The sequence below is a fragment of the Rutilus rutilus genome (genome assembly GCF_951802725.1).
Source record: "Rutilus rutilus genome assembly, chromosome: 22".
In the NCBI taxonomy this organism is placed as follows: domain Eukaryota; kingdom Metazoa; phylum Chordata; class Actinopteri; order Cypriniformes; family Leuciscidae; genus Rutilus; species Rutilus rutilus.
The window spans coordinates 2,255,657-2,271,404 of record NC_140227.1 but is presented as its reverse complement, the minus strand read 5'-3'; the positions used below and the strand labels follow the sequence as shown (position 1 = coordinate 2,271,404).

At 40.5% G+C, this 15,748-nt stretch overlaps 1 protein-coding gene across 2 annotated transcripts; it reads left to right on the top strand.

The window, feature by feature from the left end:
- The first annotated feature begins 4,155 nt into the window (after positions 1–4,155).
- Positions 4,156–15,428, top strand: sp1 (sp1 transcription factor). 2 transcript variants are annotated; one of them, XM_084395353.1, is made up of 7 exons: positions 4,156–4,260; positions 4,821–4,900; positions 7,685–7,729; positions 7,925–9,179; positions 10,849–10,990; positions 12,055–12,248; positions 14,079–15,428. In XM_084395353.1, the coding sequence occupies exons 1-7, from the start codon at positions 4,209–4,211 to the stop codon at positions 14,384–14,386; spliced, it is 2,076 nt and encodes a 691-aa protein (XP_084251479.1). In that variant the 5' UTR covers positions 4,156–4,208; the 3' UTR covers positions 14,387–15,428. The 2 variants fall into 2 exon arrangements, with proteins under 2 accessions (XP_084251479.1, XP_084251480.1); XM_084395354.1 differs by lacking the exon at positions 7,685–7,729.
- Positions 15,429–15,748: the final 320 nt, after the last annotated feature.

Genomic DNA, 15,748 nt, shown 5'->3' with positions numbered 1-15,748 from the left:
GCGAACCGAACCGTGCCGTACCGAGTCGAGTCGTACCACGCAGTGGAAAAGCGAAGCGAGCCGAACCGTTCCGTGCCGAGTCGAACCGTACCGAGCCGAACCGTGCCGTACCATGCAGTGGAAAAGCGCCACTAGTTCACTCCAAGCCAAGCACTTTATCTTACCTTCTACAGACGAATTTCAGAAAATTACTGAAATATTTTTTTCTACTTTGAAAAAGGTTATATTGAAAGGGGGTATAGCTCAGTGGTAGAGCATTTGACTGCAGATCAAGAGGTCCCCGGTTCAAATCCGAGTGCCCCCTTTGCCATGGCTGAATTTGATCTTTGGTACTGTTATGCCAGTGTCCAACAAGCCAAACACTTTCTTTCTTTTATCTTCTACAGACATATTTAAGAAAACAACTGAGTTTTTTTTTTTACTTTGACAAGGGCTGACCAAAAGGGGGTATAGCTCAGTGGTAGAGCATTTGACTGCAGATCAAGAGGTCCCCGGTTCAAATCCGAGTGCCCCCTTTGCCATGGCTGAATTTGATCTTTGGTACTGTTATGCCAGTGTCCAACAAGCCAAACACTTTGTTTCTTTTATCTTCTACAGACATATTTAAGAAAACAACTGAGTTTTTTTTTTTACTTTGACAAGGGCTGACCAAAAGGGGGTATAGCTCAGTGGTAGAGCATTTGACTGCAGATCAAGAGGTCCCCGGTTCAAATCCGAGTGCCCCCTTTGCCATGGCTGAATTTGATATTTGGTACTGTTATGCCAGTGTCCAACAAGCCCAAACACTTTGTTCTTTTACCTTCGACAGACGAATTTAAGAAAATTACTGAAATATTTTTTTCTACTTTGAAAAAGGTTATTCTGAAAGGGGGTATAGCTCAGTGGTAGAGCATTTGACTGCAGATCAAGAGGTCCCCGGTTCAAATCCGGTTGCCCCCTTTGGCATGACCAAATCAGAATGTGATCTTTGGTACTGTTATCGTAGTTCACTCCAAGCCAAGCACTTTATCTTACCTTCTACAGACGAATTTAAGAAAATTACTGAAATATTTTTTTCTACTTTGAAAAAGGTTATATTGAAAGGGGGTATAGCTCAGTGGTAGAGCATTTGACTGCAGACCAAGAGGTCCCCGGTTCAAATCCGAGTGCCCCCTTTGCCATGGCTGAATTTGATCTTTGGTACTGTTATGCCAGTGTCCAACAAGCCAAACACTTTGTTCTTTTACCTTCGACAGACGAATTTAAGAAAATTACTGAAATATTTTTTTCTACTTTGAAAAAGGTTATTCTGAAAGGGGGTATAGCTCAGTGGTAGAGCATTTGACTGCAGATCAAGAGGTCCCCGGTTCAAATCCGAGTGCCCCCTTTGCCATGGCTGAATTTGATCTTTGGTACTGTTATGGCAGTGTCCAACAAGCCAAACACTTTGTTCTTTTATCTTCTACAGACGAATATAAGAAAATTACTGAAATATTTGTTTCTACTTTGAAAAAGCTTCTCTGAAAGGGGGTATAGCTCAGTGGTAGAGCATTTGACTGCAGATCAAGAGGTCCCCGGTTCAAATCCGGTTGCCCCCTTTGGCATGACCAAATCAGAATGTGATCTTTGGTACTGTTATCGTAGGTCACTCCAAGCCAAGCACTTTATCTTACCTTCTACAGACGAATTTAAGAAAATTACTGAAATATTTTTTTTCTACTTTGAAAAAGGTTCTTCTGAAAGGGGGTATAGCTCAGTGGTAGAGCATTTGACTGCAGATCAAGAGGTCCCCGGTTCAAATCCGAGTGCCCCCTTTGCCATGGCTGAATTTGATCTTTGGTACTGTTATGCCAGTGTCCAACAAGCCAAACACTTTGTTCTTTTATCTTCTACAGTCGAATATAAGAAAATTACTGAAATATTTTTTTCTACTTTGAAAAAGGTTCTTCTGAAAGGGGGTATAGCTCAGTGGTAGAGCATTTGACTGCAGATCAAGAGGTCCCCGGTTCAAATCCGGTTGCCCCCTTTGGCATGGCTGAATTTGATCATTGGTACTGTTATGCCAGTGTCCAACAAGCCAAACACTTTGTTCTTTTACCTTCGACAGACGAATTTAAGAAAATTACTGATTTTTTTTTTTTACTTTGACAAGGGCTAACCAAAAGGGGGTATAGCTCAGTGGTAGAGCATTTGACTGCAGATCAAGAGGTCCCCGGTTCAAATCCGAGTGCCCCCTTTGCCATGGCTGAATTTGATCTTTGGTACTGTTATGCCAGTGTCCAACAAGCCAAACACTTTGTTCTTTTACCTTCGACAGACGAATATAAGAAAATTACTGAAATATTTTTTTCTACTTTGAAAAAGGTTATTCTGAAAGGGGGTATAGCTCAGTGGTAGAGCATTTGACTGCAGATCAAGAGGTCCCCGGTTCAAATCCAAGTGCCCCCTTTAACATGTCCCAGTCTGAATGTAATCTTTGGTACTGTTATCCCAGTTCACAACAAGCCAAACACTTTGTTCTTTTATCTTCTACAGACGAATATAAGAAAATTACTGAAATATTTTTTTCTACTTTGAAAAAGGTTATATTGAAAGGGGGTATAGCTCAGTGGTAGAGCATTTGACTGCAGATCAAGAGGTCTCCGGTTCAAATCCGGTTGCCCCCTTTGGCATGACCAAATCAGAATGTAATCTTTGGTACTGTTATCCCAGTTCACAACAAGCCAAACACTTTGTTCTTTTATCTTCTACAGACAAATTTAAGAAAACAACTGAGTTTTTTTTTTTTTACTTTGACAAGGGCTAACCAAAAGGGGGTATAGCTCAGTGGGAGAGCATTTGACTGCAGATCAAGAGGTCCCTGGTTCAAATCCGAGTGCCCCCTTTGCCATGGCTGAATTTGATCTTTGGTACTGTTATGCCAGTGTCCAACAAGCCAAACACTTTGTTCTTTTACCTTCGACAGACGAATTTAAGAAAATTACTGAAATATTTTTTTCTACTTTGAAAAAGGTTCTTCTGAAATGGCGTATAGCTCAGTGGTAGAGCATTTGACTGCAGATCAAGAGGTCCCTGGTTCAAATCCGAGTGCTCACTTTAACATGCAATAAAATTTGACCTCTGACGAAATTCTGGTCATTTATTAATCTTCTGTCAGAAGATTTGACTCACAGTCCTGCAGTGTGAATTCTTCTACGATGACCATCAAATTGTCTTTGTTTTTCAAGACAAGCCATGACCAAAATTAACATTAGAGATATAGCCACCATTTCAATCCTGAGTGTAATGCAGCTCACTGTGAACATACGTATCATTGATTGATGATATAAAACTCCGGACAAGTTTTCTTGAGTGCGTCCGTTTTACCGTGTCTTGACTGAATCGCACAGTGTGCACCCAGATTTAGTTAAGGAAACAAGGGAATTCATTTTATTATATTTTTCACAAAAAAAGGTTTTGAACAGGTATTGAACAGTCATTATAGGTATAGGAGTATACCTCAGTGGTAGAGCGTTTGACTGCAGATAAAGAGGTCCTAGTTCAAATCTATTAGATCACTACCAAATTCTTGTATGCTGTTAGGTACTGTGATATGATCTATATCTGCTGGATGCAATACCCACGCTAACAACACCTGACACACATAGACAAAGATATTTTAAGCTCAGTGAAAAATAATATTCCATAATATATACTGATGATGATGATGGCATGTATGAAATTGAGAAAGTATTACTAGATGACAAAAAAGAAAGAAAAACAAAGCCTACATAAGTATCTGTATTATCTCCTGTAATTGTAATTATTTTTGTTATGATTATTTTATTACCATTGTTGTAATTATAATTATTTGTTTATATTTAAATATTTTTGGTATTTGATACTGTTGATTGTTGTTGTTATTATTAGTTAATTTCTTTTTTTACCTTCTCCCCTTAATAATTTATGAATACGGTATCTTATATTTGTTTTAAGCCAGCCTGGGCCACTATTTGTTATAGCTCTGTTGTAATTGTTTTGTGGTAGCTCATAGTACTGTCTCATACATACTTGCACAGAAGCGAGATGATAAGAAAGTATCTCTAAACGTCAAAATGACAACGGTTAAAGCAAAGAATCCTATTGGCCGAGAGAAAGCGAATCGTTTCTTGATTGGTCCATCGCCCCCGCCGCTTTGACTGACTCCGTCCTTTCTGTTCATCAAGTTTGGTTGAGTTGTTTGAGAGTTCATGACAGACTTAAAGAAGCGTGAAAAACTCGCGCCTTCACACATTATGAGCGGTGAGTTCATTTTATACTATCTGAGTGTGTTCATCAGCTTTAATCATCATGAAGGACAACTGTACTTGATGGATTTCAATGTGATATGTATGTTGTCAAACACTGACATCGATTCGCCCAAAACACTAAATCATGTTGTTCGCAAGTGATCGTAAACAGCAACGGTCACCTCGTAATAGCTAATACGAGCCATCTGAATGAGTTCGTCGTGAATTTGGTTGATTTTAGTTTTTTTTCTAAAGTGAGTGGCCGTAATCTTCAGCTTGTTTGCTAAGTTTGGAAGTTGAGTTGATCATTACAGCGACCTACATTGAGTTATATAACACGAGCGATGATAAACAACGCTTATAAGATCACGAAAGCTAGCGAATGGACGTTAGCGATTATGATGACGGTTTGACGAATGAGTATTAAAGTTGTTTTAGTAAAGGAGTATGGCCTCTGGACGCGTGTCAGGACTCTTCGGCTAACTCCTCGGATGATCCGTGAACACACTCGATAAAGACACATGCAGCTTTGATGAGTTTGCACTGAGTTTGTTTATGTTGACTGTGTGTCAGATCAACAGCAGAATCAAATGGCCGCGCTGGTGGAGAACGACACGAGCTTCATTCAGAAGAGAAACTCCAGCACGCCTCAAGTAAGTGCTCAAGTGTGCTCTCGTGTGTTTCACAGCATTATAACCGTTCACTTTGGAGTTGGCTGTGTTTGCTCGCTTGTATTAACTGTGTCTGTCCTCTATATTATGCAGTTGTGAGTTTGTAAATGTAGGCAGGTCTGATTGTGAAGTAATGCATATCTGCCACTTCCTGCTGCGAAGGCTCACGGTGGATTGTGGGAGGGAAATGGGTGGATCAGGAAGGAGAATCTACTTTTAAAACTGTCACTGAAAGTAAAACAAAAGCAATGCTTCTGCTCTGTGATTGCAGGTGAGATTGTGAGCCAAGTTGATCTTTCAGACGGCAGGAAAATGTGACACAAATCCGATTTTTGTTCTCACGTGTGACTCAGATCAGTGTCTCTCCTGACCTTGCGAACAGCACAAACCACATGGAATCTGATCTTTTCAATTCTGCTTTGTGCCACTTCCATATGTTGGGCTGATTTCCAATGCCACCTCAGTCTGAACACGTTAGAATTCATGCGAATTTTACGTCACTCAATTATCACAATCCTGGTCTCATGGCAGTCACTTCAAAGATTTTACATGCCTGACGTTATCAAGACCATTGCAAAAGGACAGTGATGTGTCAGAGCTCATTAGTATTACAGTGACAGCTCTATATGTACAAGCCAAACATGAGGGCTCGTATCATAAATGTTTAAAAACTCTGCTCTCTTTTTTCGCATCCTCTTCTTTTTGTTTTTTTATATTGCCTGCGCATAAATTCGCTGGCTTCCGCGACAGATCACACCTCCGTGTTTTCTTCTGGATGACTTTTTATCGTTCTTTTGCGCATGCGGGTCAGTTCAGGGCCATGATCTGTTTGCACTGGAATCTGATATTGGCCACATTTAAAACTACAATGTGAACAGCTATACAAAAAAAAATCAGAGCAAATGGCTTTCAGTGTGAATTTAGCCTTAGAGACCCAGTGGTTCTACGATCTGGGCTTACGATGCTTTTGAGAAGCGCAATCATCAGTTACGCTCACACACAATTGATGAAAGCATGTGAATGCAGATGTTTCCAGCTACTTACCAGAGCTCGATTTTGTGCGGCGTCGCACTTTAAAAATGCATCGCACCGTAATTCATGCCGTGCAAGTTCCCAGAGTTGACGCAGTGCTATGTGGAGGGATTTGTCGTCTTTTAATGGTCAGTTTTCTCTTTCAGGTCAACAACTGTCATGGCAGAGCAACAGCTTGAAGACAGTGTTGCTAAGCAAGGAGTTAGTCTGAATAGGGCTGGGTGATATGGGCAAAAAAAGATTTTCATATCAGTCGATATTGATAATTATCACAATAAATGTTAAATCTATATTTCTTACAAGTTTAAAGGCAGAGTGAAAGTAAACCAGACAGTTAATTGTGGTTTTATCATCAGACTATTCTTGATCAGAGCATGACAAACACTTGCCAAACATGTTTTGTTTCTTAGAAATGCACATTTGACAGTAGCTTGTGCTGAGTGACGGTGGCAGTAGCTTGAGTTGGGATGCGGAATTAAATTTGTTCATTATTAAAATTGGTAACATCTGTACAAATTGTATCAAACTCATTTTTATAGGGTAAAATATAAATATTCTGACTGTTTGAGTTAGGATTAAAATTAACCATTTGTCTTCCATAGAATTTGGATCATGATAACCACAGTTAAAACTATGGAAGTAAAATAATGCCAAATGTTCTTGAAACAAAAAAAGCCTGTTGAATTGCACTACTTGTAAAAAATTAGCATTGCATTAACCATGCTTGCATTGTATTTTTAGAGCTTGCATTTTTATGGGCTGAAATTCAGCATGGTTGAATATTTAAGCTGTGAATATTTCAATTCAAAACATTTCAAACACATTTTCATTATTAAAAGTTAAATAATCTATATTCACCTTCCAAAATATTCAAACTGTTTAAAAATACAACCTAAAATATTCAACAGGCAATTTTCGGTCCGTTTTATTTCGCCTGTTTGTTATCATTGATTATGAATATTTGGATCAGTTAATAGAATAAACTTAATGTTGTAAATTAATATTACAATCAATTTACCTGTTTGTACCGTGAACACTCAGTGTTAATTGTTTATTAATTCTAAGAAATGTACATTTCCGGGGTATGGGAAATGTCTGTCTTACTGTACAGTACTACTGAGAGCAAGTAGTCAAAATCTGCATGATTAGGGACTCCAGATATGAGCTTGAAACACGGACAACTTTTTACGTGTGACATGAACCAGATTTTATTAACTAGACTAAACACTTAAACTACTCTAACATACACATACGTACATGCATACAGTTTACCAAGGGAAAGAGAGCTGAAGCAGAATACAGGACAACAAGAAGTTCTAGCATTGCTTGAAATTCAGCAGATCAACAGCCTTGAGCAAACCATTAGTTTAGTTCTAACACGCCCTTCTTTAAAAGGGGTGAGGGAAACTCCAGTGGATTCTGACTTCATGCAGACAAAACACTAGCCTGGTTAAAACCAGACCATTCTCAGTAGTAACTGAGTTGTGGTCTGGCAAAGCTTCATTAATAACTCATTTCCAAAGGGGCGTCACCAACGGACGTCGCTCAATTTTACCTTGAATTCTTCTTGTTTGAATGTCATGATAATAACGATTCTTTTACATTTACAGGTAAAAGAAACAACAATAACATGTTTTCAGACTTAATGTGTGTGCAGAACATTCTACCTCTGAACATACATAACCTTAACACTTGTTTTTTTTGCTTTTTGTTTCTCTTTGTCAAAAATTATAGATGCAAATGATATATACCTTCATACCGCCCAGCTCTACATACATGGTTACAACATTTTATTTGTAATTATTGAAGTTCTGTCATTTAAAAAAAAAAAAAAAAAAAAAAATGCTTGATTTGATAAATGTATTGTAAATGTATAAATAAACTGAACTAGGTGACTTAAATTTTTTGTTTTATTTTTAAACGTGCAATAACAATGATCTCCTAAATGGCTCAAAAGCACGTTTGCCTCCCCAGGACTCGCAGCAGCCCTCACCTTTAGCGCTGTTAGCAGCCACCTGCAGTCGGATTGATGAAAACGACACTGTGGAGCAACAGACACGGCAAAGCCAGGCACAGGACACACAGATCGAGCTCCAGCACTCTCATCTGTCACATGCCTCCAACGGCTGGCACATCATACCCGCAAGCTCTCAGGCTGCCACCAGCTCCACTAGCGCAACCTCTCCCTCGGAGGACAAAAGCAGACAGGCTGGAGCTGTGCTGCAACCCCAGTATGTGATGGCGTCCTCACAAAACCTACAAAGTCAACAGGTGCTCACTGCCCTCTCTGGTGTGATGCCAAATATCCAGTATCAGGTGATCCCACAGTTTCAGACTGTAGATGGACAGCAGCTCCAGTTTGCTCAGACGGCTCAGGATGCGTCAAACACAGCATCCGGGCAGTTTCAGCTCGTGTCCTCGCCTAATGGAAACCAGCAGCTCATCGCTGCCCCCGCTAACCGAGGTACTGGTGCTGGAAACATCTTAACCGTCCCAGGCCTTTTCCAGCAAGCAATACCTCTGCAGAACATCAGTCTGGGTGGCGCTGTGCTTCCCAGTCAGACGCAGTTCCTCACCAACATGCCTGTTCCTCTGAATGCTAACATCACTCTTCTCCCGGTCAGCTCCGGTACGCCCGTCGGACCCGGAAGTGATCCGAACGCTGGAGGAAATTTAGGAACATCTCAACAGCTTCTCCAGTGCACGTCGTCTACAACTCCAGTGGAGTATTGCACTACTTCTACCAGCACGCGAACGGCCACATCAGGCATCGTAACACTAACCCAGAGTAGCAAAGGAGACACGGGAAAGCCCTTCCAGAACATGTCCGTCGCGTCTGATAATCGAGACGGGCAGAAACAGTGTCAAGCACAGATTCTCATTCAGCCACAGCAGGTCCTGCAGACCGTTCAGCCCGGCTCGGTCTCGGCCGGAGGTCAGATGTTCGCAACACAGACTTTGTCTCAGGATGGAGTGCAGAATGTTCAGATCCAGACCATCGCGAACGGAAGCCCCATCCTGATCCGGACCGTGGGTCCGAATGGCCAGGTCAGCTGGCAGACCCTTCAGTTGCAGAGCCCCGCTAACGCCCAGATCACGCTGGCTCAGGCGGGGACACCAGGAACCATGCAGCTCTCGGGCCTTCAGACCATCAACTTGAACACGCTGGGCAGCGCAGGACTGATGCATCAGCTGCAGGGGGTTCCCATCACCATCTCCAATACAACAGGTTAGTCTGCTTTGCTTTTATTCTGTTTGTTTTTAGGGCTGCACGATTAATCGCAATGAAACCGCACGCGATTTGGCAAAGGCTGCGATTTATTTTATGTGCAGCTTGTCAGTGAAGTACAGCTGATCGGTCATAGATGCTGCACCTCCTGAACGCCAGAGGGCGTCTCACACACACACGCGCACACTCTTGTTCACTGATCCACTCCATGCTACACTCTGCTCATGCTTTGATAATAATAGCTTTGTAGGACTATAGGTTTTGGATAATTTGTCAAAAAATAAATCTGTTAAATCTGATTCTGTCGCATAGATCTGAATAAGGAATAATATATTATTTAAAATGTATATATTTTCTGTTCAATTTTAGTTTTAGTTGTTTTTTTCGATAAAAGTGTGGTTATTTTATTGGCTCAGTATCATTAAAATGATTGAATGTCATTAAAAAGTCTAATATAAAATGATAAAAAAGCTAATTTAAAATAAGAAATAAATACATTTTTAAATGTGCTTTCGGTTTTCATCCAGAATTTTCAGTTTCGACCCAGAATTTTCATTAAGGGGTGCATCCCTAGCAGAGGTCGTGTTAGACTTCCGCTTTGTCCGTCATTTTGACGTAATCTTTTATTACCCGTCATTTTAATTTTCATATTTTAATGATAATAAGCCATTTAATAGGCTCGTGTTTTTTTTGTTCATATTTTCATGTTTATTCACGACCTTACAGGACAATAGGGTTAATTATGCATTTATTTATTTATTGAGAGAAAGTTGAACAGAGACCGTGGGTCACTTTTCAAATTCTGTCAATTTTATGACAAAACTCAAGCGATATATACTGTTTTGGCGGTAATGTTGCACGAGAGATCACTTTTGCGGAAACTCGACTATCCTCTCCTCTTTACTACGTTTACAGAACAAAAAAACACGAATGACCATCAGAAAATACGCTGAAGATCAACTTACCGAAATCCGTATCATGTTTCTCGTGAAATCGCTCGATCAGTGTTTCAACCGCAGAAAGACGTCAACAAACAGCGTGTAAACAATGTCACGGAACTCAGAAAAGCCATTCGTTGACCATCAACTTGACAGCAAAAGTGCGCTCACCACCAAGTGGACGGGGTGAGAATTACAGTCGTAAGTTACAATCAGATCACGTGTACAATATCAAAATGACGGGCGGGTTTCAGATATTTCTGTCACTGCTAGAATCTGCGGTTAACGTGACCTCTGATCCCGAGTTATAACAAACTACACGTCTCTTTGCACTTAATTTATCTTCATTTTGATGAACCTATATCGAGTCTAAAATCCCGAAATCAATCTTTTAGTCTGCCCTGTGTTCTTGCGGGAACAGTTCACCAATTATTATTTGTAGTATGAAACAAAGTCTGAGCTTTCAAATTCTCTTTATTATGCAATTGAAACAATAAATGTGGTTTTGGTGCGAGTGTGGCGTGACGGGTCGCTGTAGTGCCAGGTCAAGCGGCTCATGAACCGATCTGCTCTTTACTACTAGTTGCAGCACCAACGTTCCAGCAAATGTTTGTTCACTGTTCACCTTGTCAGTTTTGTTAATTCTCTGTCATTTTCCTGGCGTCTTGTTGCTGTATTTAAATGTGTGTTTGTCATGTGTAGAGGTGTGATGTGTAGCGTTTGTTCCGCAGGTGACGTGAGTGGTGCGGGTGGAGACGGTCTGGAGGACAACAGTGTGATGGATGAGAATGTGGAGAGCAGCCCGACCACCACCAGCAGACGCACGCGCAGGGAAGCCTGCACCTGCCCGTACTGCAAAGACGGAGAGGGACGGTACGACTCAAGCTAACACAGTACTTTTGTCATTTCAAAGGCTTGTTCGCTTGCACAAAGCTTCGACATCCACTGCAATTGACCGTTCGCATAGACCCGCCCCCTTTAGTTACTGTTGCTATGTCTGACAAGCCATGCCGCTCTCACACACACACACCATGTTCTCACACAGTGAAACACACATCGCGGAGCAGAGGACACTGACAACACGCTGACCGACAGGACAGACCAGCTTACTTTTGATATGGAACAATTAAAATTTGGTCTTTTTTTTTTTAAAGAAATTGAAACAATAAATACCGTTTTGTGGCTCTTTAATGTGTCTGACAGATCGATCAGTTAAAGCTGCTCGTGAACCGATCATCTCTTCCTTCTAGTTCAATTTTGCATCAAATGAACATCAGAAGGAATGTTGTTTTAACCGCGGAAAGACGTTAAACGTTAACCTACTAACTGTCCTGACTGCTTTGTCGGACAAAAATGGCGGATGGCGGATTATGATTGGTCAGATCGCCTGTCAATCAAACTCACTGCGAAGGTTCAATTGCGTTTCGGAGGGCATTTACACCTGGTCTTTTCACGATCCGATAGCCATCCGGTCACAGAAAACGCATGAAGTGGCCAGGTGTAAACAGGCCTTAGGCATGTAGACATGGTCAAGACGATCTGCTGAACTTCAAACTGGGGAAAAAAGATGATTTAAGAGACTTTGAACGTCGCAGGGTTGTTGGTGCCAGACGGGCTGGTCTGAGTATTTCAGAAACTGCTGATCTACTGGGATTTTCACGCACAACCATCTCTAGGGTTTACAGAGAATGGTCTGAAAAAGAGAAAATAATCCAGTGAGTGAAAATCCCTTGTTGATGCCAGAGGTCAGAGGAGATTGGCCAGACTGGTTCAGCTGATAGAAAGGCAACAGTAACTCCAACCAAACTAGACAAATGAAGCTCTATATAAATAAATGAGACTTCACTAAATGACCTGGACTGTACATTATCCCTTAAATGCAGCTTTAAACTACAGCTGAGTTTCTAAACGTGTCCTGTTTTCTTCTCTTATTGCAGCAATGACCCCACTAAGAAGAAACAGCACATCTGCCATATTCCTGGCTGTGGCAAGGTTTATGGGAAAACATCTCATCTACGGGCACACTTACGCTGGCACACAGGAGAGAGACCCTTCGTTTGTTCCTGGTCCTTCTGTGGGAAACGCTTCACACGCTCTGATGAGCTGCAGAGACACAAGAGGACACACACGGGTGAGTTTACATGAGCCTGACACAGCTGTGTGATCTCTTCAAGTTTTAAGTTTGCTGTGCGTTTCGGTTCGAGCCCAGTTTTGAATGTTTAACTGAGCGTGGAAGGCTGGACAGTATGACAATATATATTGTGTCAATTAACTTTCCCCACCAACGTTTACTAAAGTGCCCGCCAGTATTTTTTTATCTTACTCAGAAAACTTTCATAGCCTTTAGAATATTTTGTTGTGTTGTAAATATGTAAATCTCTTTCTGGTTTACATGGATTTTCGCTTGTTTTTGGATTCAGAGATGCTGTGCTAGTTCAGCAGATCTGTAACAGCGCCCCCTGCTGTATGACTGCTGGAAAAACTTGTCAATGACAGGAAAGCGTCACATAATGACAGAAAATCTTGTCAATGGCATGGGAGAGTAAATGGAGATTGTGCTGTATTTTTGTTATTGTATGTAAATATAGCCTTGAAGCTTGCCAGACACCTACATTTTTATGCATTAGTGCAATAAAGAAACAGGGGATGTGCTTAATATTAAAAATAGTGATTAAAAAAAACGTATTGTTTGTGTACTTGCTCGCTGTCTGACAGGCATATGTGTCCTTGATAACCCGGCTGCCTGAACGGTCAAATACACACAATATTATCAATGTCCGTCTTGATGAGTACTCAAATAAACAGTCAGTTATAAAGTCTTTATTAGGTAAAAAAAAAAAAAAGTCTACATTTTTGGCTTTTGGCTTAACATGGAAATGCTGAATAGCTGTACATGTATACTACCAATCATTTTGGAATATTTAAAATATTGTTTTTATGTTTTTGAAAGAAATCTCTTCTCCCCTATGCTGCATTTCTTCAAAAATACAGGAAAAACAGTAATACTTTGAATTATGATGACAATTTAAAGGGTTAGTTCATCCAAAAATGAAAATTCTGCCATTATTTAAAATTGTTACACGTGTTTTGCGGCTTATTGTTTGAGCTTGGCTCGTGAAGTGATCCAGTTTATGGAGTTAATCAAGTAGGCATGTGTGGATCGTGATATTTTGGTCTTGTTTGCAATATAAAGCATTTGCATTTATCTTGGTTTATTATGGGCTTGTTTTTTCTAGGAAGATCTAGCGACATGAACGAGCTGAGGCTTGTTCCTCTTTCCTTCTGGTTTTCCCACACCGCACGCGTACACAACAGAGACGTGCATTTAAATGCGTCATTAACAACTAGTTGTTCAGTTTACAGCTTTAGACACCTAATGGTATTTTTGTAAATGTGTTTGTCACTACCTGAGTTTTACTAGTGGCTAGTAAAACATACTAACTTAGCAAAATAAAGTAAACTGACATATTGTGCCCAAGAATTCTTCATACAGTGACTACCAGTAACATTTGGGACCAAAAATGATTCGGACACTTTGAGCTGATCATGTTTTTCTTTAATTGCTAATGCTCTTTTTACACCACAGACTGAACAAAATGAAGCATTTCTTGGTGATTGGTTGAGCTAAACTGGTATTATCTAATGGTGTAGTTAAATTTAACAGCTGACAGATATTCAACATAATTCATGTGTGAGACAGTCTAACAGAAGGACGGACAAAACCAGTCAAATATCCACTGAGTTCTGCTCATATTTTATTACCATTTTCTAAACTAGAGCGAATAAACTGTGATGATGTGAGAAGTGTTGAAGGTGTCACTCTGAATACATTTTGGTTTGACTGTATATTCCTGACCCCTTTAATACTTTTATTTAACAAAGCAAACCATGGTTTTGCACTGGTTCTTATTATGAACAAGCTGATTCAAAACTGTTAAACTTGCCCTTTGTCTGTTCACAGGTGAAAAGAAGTTCTCGTGCCCAGAGTGTCCCAAGCGGTTCATGCGCAGCGACCACTTGTCCAAGCACATCAAGACCCATATGAATAAGAAAGGATCTGCCGGCACAGTGAGCGCCGCCGACACCACCGTCACGACCGCGAGCTCGGCCGACACCTGTGCCACGGCTGACATGACCACCGACCAGCAGACGCTAGTTACTATGGGCACGCTGTCATCCGAAGGGTTCACGCGGTTAGAGCCCAGTGGCATCAACGTCATGCAAGTCACAGATCTGCACTCCATCAATCTGAATAGCAATGGCTATTAATGCACTTCGGGTGGCGAGAGTGCAGTGAGCGTTTTGAGAGATCTGACTGGGAAGAATGAATGCACTGCAGTTTGTAGGCATCAAAGCGGCGGTTCAGGCGCGGAGCCTCCGGTGAGCGACAGCCATGACAAATGGTTTCACAGGGGACTGAAAGAGGTGTGATAGTGCACCTCAAAGGTGCTCGTTTACCTCGTCCTCTTTGAGACGCCAGCCTTTTTTGCATCCCTCCCATGTATATTCTGAATCCAAGTTTTTTCAGTTTTCTTTCTTTTCCCCTCTTTTACCGATTCCCCGAACTGAAATTGTGGTGCGTCACGGTAAGCATCGCTCAGTGGTCCACTTGACGTCTGGATATATTGGGTTACAACGCAACAAACACAAACGGAAAGATAAAAAAAAAAAAACTGTGTGAAAGTGATATCATGGTCATCTTTTTAATCTGTAATACCTTACTTACAAGCCATCATGCTTCCGTGTATTAATCACCATAAATGAGATGAAACAAAAAGATTTGATGCTTTTTGTACATAAGTTATATTTTTTCTAAGTATGGAAAACTGCATATTCTGAAATTACCTTTGTTTTGTGAATGTATGAATTGTGCAGTCTTAAATGTCAGCATTTTTATATTATGTAGGTGTTCCATAACACTTTTTTTTGTTTTGTTTTTTTGTTTTTTATTGCTTTAGTTCTTTTGTCTTGATATACAAAACACATTTAAGTTACAGTAAATACATGCAGTTGAGTTGCTTAATGCTAATTGTCCCAGTTTTCTTGGTCACTGTGGTCTTAAACAGTCATGCTTTGTTTATAGGGAGAATGTTAACCAGTTAAAATACAAATGCCTTAAACCCTTTATTAAGAGAGGGCTCTTTTATGAGTTGGAGTTCAAGCCAAAGCTCTTCACTTTCCATTACATGTTAACTCAGGTGAATGTTACTCTTTTGGTGTTAAGCATTCATAATTATTAAATTAAGATGACCTTCAGAAAGACTCCTAGCAGTTTTTTTTATGCTTGCTTATTAAACGCTTTCAGTCCTCGATTCTGATTGGTCCATAGCTGTGTTTATTCATGATAAAACACGGCTATAACCGCTTCACCCAACGGTTCTGTGTATCACTACACAACACCCCTAGCAACCACTCTTAGCAACGTAAACCTATGTTTGTTCTCATTGATCTTGTTCATTGAAGCTTGAGAGAGAGATCGAGTGAGCGAGTTTATTACCTGCATTTAGATATAGCATTTTCCTTTAGTTGAGTCCTATTTGCATAATAAAAACATCCATTTGAATGTCCGCTGCGATAGATTGTCCTTTTAATAGTTAAAGGGTTTCCCGTGCCTCACAGCGCTAGTCAAAG